At 39.3% G+C, this 4,380-nt stretch overlaps 1 protein-coding gene across 2 annotated transcripts in view; it reads right to left on the bottom strand.

Moving 5' to 3' along the window:
• Nucleotides 1-1,111: 1,111 nt before the first annotated feature.
• The window catches only part of LOC110446543 (sphingosine kinase 1-like), a 31,037-nt gene continuing 27,768 nt past the window's right edge, over nt 1,112-4,380 (bottom strand). For both annotated transcript variants that reach the window (XM_021491739.1, XM_021491740.1), the window contains exons 5-6: nt 3,986-4,206; nt 1,112-3,598 (exon numbers count right to left, since the gene is read on the bottom strand). In XM_021491739.1, the coding sequence (XP_021347414.1) occupies nt 2,733-3,598; nt 3,986-4,206 (1,087 nt within the window). In that variant the 3' untranslated portion in view covers nt 1,112-2,732. The remainder of the gene's footprint in view (nt 3,599-3,985; nt 4,207-4,380) is intronic.

The raw sequence follows: 4,380 nt of genomic DNA, 5'->3' as shown, positions 1-4,380 counted from the left end.
ACATTTCTGTAACAGAAGGGTATTATTGTAATTTAACTGAGTAATGCATTTACCAAAAATGCCATTAATTTCTGTTTGTATATATACCTGTACAATTTGTATACACTTGTAAAATTTGTCTACATTTGCACACACTTGAACAGTTTTTGTATAAACTTGTACGACTTGTAGATAAAACATGTTACTTGAAAGCCTCCTGATTGATAAGACAGTGGGATGTGAGATCAGTTGGGGGTTCAGTTTAGTGTCCCCCAGTTGCATTGGTTGAGTTCAATGAAAATCAACTCAAATATTTGGATATGTAAAAAACAAGAGGCCCAGAGGGCCTGTATCGCTCACCTACCGGTAAATATGTTTAAAATAACTGGTATGAAGTAGGTGCTGTAAGTACATATGAAATTTCAGAAAGATCCATCCAGTAATTGCAATATAGCGAGAACAAACTTCAAACAGAGCCCCACCCCTATATGCAACCTAGGGGGGTCATACACACCAATCATACAAAATTGAGTCCCCTTGACCCAAGGATGCTCCAGACTAAATAAGGATAAAATCCCATAATCCCGATGGTCAAAGAAGGATTTTAAAGGTTTTACCTCTATTTGGCCCCGCCCCTCAGGTCCCAGGGGGGGGGGGGCACCCAACGTTTATACAAAATTGGTTCTCCTTTACCCAAGGATGCTCCACACCAAATATGGACCAAATCCTTTCATTCCTTCAGACGGAGAATTTTAAAGAATAATATGTTATATTTCCTCTGTTTGGCCCCGCCCCTCAGCCCCCAGGGGGGCCAGAGCTACAGTTTATCCAAAATTGGTTCCCCTTCACCCAAGAATGCTTCAGACCAAATATGGAACAATTCCTTTCATTCCTACAGATGAAGAAGGATTTTAAAGAATTTGTTATATTTCCTCTGTTTGGCCCCGCCCCTCAGCCTCCAGGGGGGCCAGAGCAACCATGTATACAAAATTTGTTACCCTTCCCCCAGGGGAAGCTTTTGACCAAATTTGGTCAAAATCTGCTATTTCGTTCATGACTAGTAGCGTTTTAAAAGAAAAGTTGACGGACGGACGGACAACGGACGCTTCGGTATGGCATAAGCTCACCATGGTCCTTTGGACCAGGTGAGCTAAAAATGAAAAAAAATATCTACATGTACGTTAAAATACAAACATGTTGTACAAACACAATTATTGCAAATTCTTGTCTCCTGGTTAGGAATTGGTCTATTTATAAGATTTTAACACATTTGACCACAGTGATGTGGTCAATGTGTGAATTTAATGTGTGCCACTTATTTAAAAAGCAAAACTTGATAGTCCTTCACCCCACGTAGTCAATAAGATAACTGTTCTTCTCATTTCATTTACCCTTAAAGGTAGGTCAAGGTCATTTATTTGAACAACCTTAAATTGTTGATAACCTTTCAGCCCAGCATACTATGCAACAAATATCATTACTCAAGACATAAGAGTAATTGAGAAGTTGTATTAATACATTTACATATAACTTCTGTCTTGCACTATGGTTAATTAGAAGACGTTTGAAGATTGCAACACATTTCATCCCTGTTATTTGTACTGTGGATTATTATATATTATTTGAACCTCATAGACCTTTGCCATGACAGACAAGCTGCAGGACATTTGTTTTCACAAATCTGATAGCCTTCCACCCCACTTCACTACAAGACAAAGATGACTCCAGACCTGTAAGTGTGTTAACAGAAGTTAAGATTTTAACAAATTTGACTCCAGTATAGCTGTACAAGGAAAATATATGAGCATTCTATGACCCCATTCCATTTGGTTCTTAAGAAGAAGTCTTTTAAGTAAAAGGTTGACAGATAGATGCTACAGTTGAGTAACAGCATTTTAATCAGTTGAATTAACCAAGAAGTAAGCTATATGATGAATAAAGAAGGCCTAGTACTTATAGCAAGGGAGCTTGCAGGTATAACTGTAAACTAAACTACATGTACTTGTATAATAGTATACAAACGTGATCTGTGTACATGTATAATAGTATACAAATATGATCTTTGTATTATATCTGCTAATGTATATATGTACAGTGTACTCTTCCCATCCACAAACATCGATATTCTTGGAATGAAAATGTTAGTAATCCTGCTACAGGTACCAGATATATGTAAGTACCTGGTAAATTAAGTGTAGATAAACTGACACAGTCCAGAATCATTCATGGAACACTTTTCTGTTGTGATCATACACAATCATGCAAACTATGAATTAAGCTTAATGTAAGCAAAGCACAACCAAAAATGCAAAACGCTGCCAAGGGAGATAATCTGACGTGTTTCTGAATCATAACTACATTGCACACATTACATACAAAACATCTACCAACTACTACACTTTATAAATTCATACTCAAGATGCTTTGAATCAATCACATGTTTTGCGGCATTTAAGTTTTAGATGGTTTTAGACAAATGCTAGTTAAAGCAGAATCTTTATATAAAAATAGTCAAAAACATATACAACCATTTTTCATATACTCTATAGCCATTGTCACACTCAAATACAGGTTCCACAAAAGCTTGATTCTAATACAGGTTCCACAAAAGCTTGATTCTAATACAGGTTCCACAAAAGCTTGATTCTTATAACATTTGATAAATGTTGTGTTATGTGGGGATTCCTTTTCAGAACTATAAGTGTTTTGATATCCTGGTACTAGTATCAAATATGTTTTCTGTACATCTGCCATTACTGAATACCCATGATGCGACCCATTTGGGGAAATATTTGCCCCTGAACTGGTGCCATGTCAACATGTTCCCCATCCACCATCAGATTTCCAACGGACAAATCGTCTGGTGTCAATCGAAATGCAGACACCTTCACATATTCAACAAACGGAGAATTTATGTGGTTGCCTTCATCTATTGAAAGAAAGATGTCCAACAAAGTCTTCTTTGTGATGCCTGAGCGAATAAACAGTAGGTGGATGCAGCCATCATTTAGTCTGGCATCAGGTGCAAACAGGTTGTCAGGGCCCAGATAGGGCTGGTAGGTAGCCAGAACTGTAATAAAATCTCCGCTCACTTTTACCCAGTTAGATGGGACAGGTTTGTCCAAGGGAGGCAGGAGCGAACAAGACACATTGGGACTATATGGGGAGCTGCCTGAAGCTTGTGAGGAATCCTGACTGTCATTTGATTTCAAGTGATTGACAGGTCCATTGGCACCACCTATTTCTGTATCATAGCTCATGTTCGACGCACCAATCCCATTCACCTCTTTATTCTCATCCAGGTGGCCACTGGAGTGTGCGTTGACATCAGAAAGATTCTCATCCTTCACAGTCTCATCAAACACCATACCCAAATTGTCCCGAGCATACTGGTGTTTGCTGCTGGACATTGGCATCACAGGCACAGATGCTGATCGCAGTCGCTCACTGTCCTGTGATATAGTGCGATAGGTCCCTATTACACCATTCTCACATACTGACCCTGCCGCCTCACGACTGGCCAACCGACGTATGGTATTCTTGGCAATTGTCTGTTGTGTCTTGGGGGTATAATGTCCTTTTGGCAGAAAAGCCAACTCTCCTTTGTAGCTACGAGGTCCTTTGAAAGATAAGCATATTGAAGTATTTCAATGCAATACATGTCAGTTACTGTGGCCATTTTCAAGTTATAAAATTGTAATACACATAGCAATGAAGTTTACATATAAACTAGAACTGCAAGCCAAAGGCTAACTTGCACCTCCTCTGTAAGTAAGTGCCCCCCCCCCCCTCCCTCCCTCACCCACAGCATAAGAGGTAGTGAACAAAAATATATATGTAATTATTGCATGACCATACCAAATATACTCTATCAAATTAACTGGTAGTCTACCTTGAGTTTCACACAATCCAGACTATCAGCAGAATAGACAATATCAGAAACATACATTATTTCCTTACAATACAAAAACAATGAACTGAAATAATCACCAGAGGGAAGACTTACTGAGAATTCTGATCAGTGCATAGATGGTGAAGCGAGCTGCTCCAAACGCCCGAAGCTTTTCACTCTCATAATCAATGTCAGCAATCATGCCCCAGGCAACTGACAGGAAGGAGAAGACTTGCATTGTGGGAAGCTGTATCACTACTAAGTCCATGGGAATCACACGGTGTTTCAGCAGTATGAACGTCGAGTGGAGAACCATTTCTTCCCCTACTGGCTCCCTGAACACAGAACCACAGGCTAAATGTCTTTCATCTTATTCATGATTAAGTAATTAATATTTCTATATTTTTATACTACATGCTAAAATCCCACTGGCCATTTTTAGCTCACCTGGTCCGAAGGACCAAGGTGAGCTTATGCCATACCGTTGCGTCCGTCGTACGTCCGTACGT

The sequence above is a fragment of the Mizuhopecten yessoensis genome, unplaced genomic scaffold, assembly GCF_002113885.1.
Source record: "Mizuhopecten yessoensis strain PY_sf001 unplaced genomic scaffold, ASM211388v2 scaffold2781, whole genome shotgun sequence".
NCBI lineage: Eukaryota > Metazoa > Mollusca > Bivalvia > Pectinida > Pectinidae > Mizuhopecten > Mizuhopecten yessoensis.
Note: the sequence above shows the minus strand (reverse complement) of the source record. Positions and strands in the feature narration are given on the sequence as shown.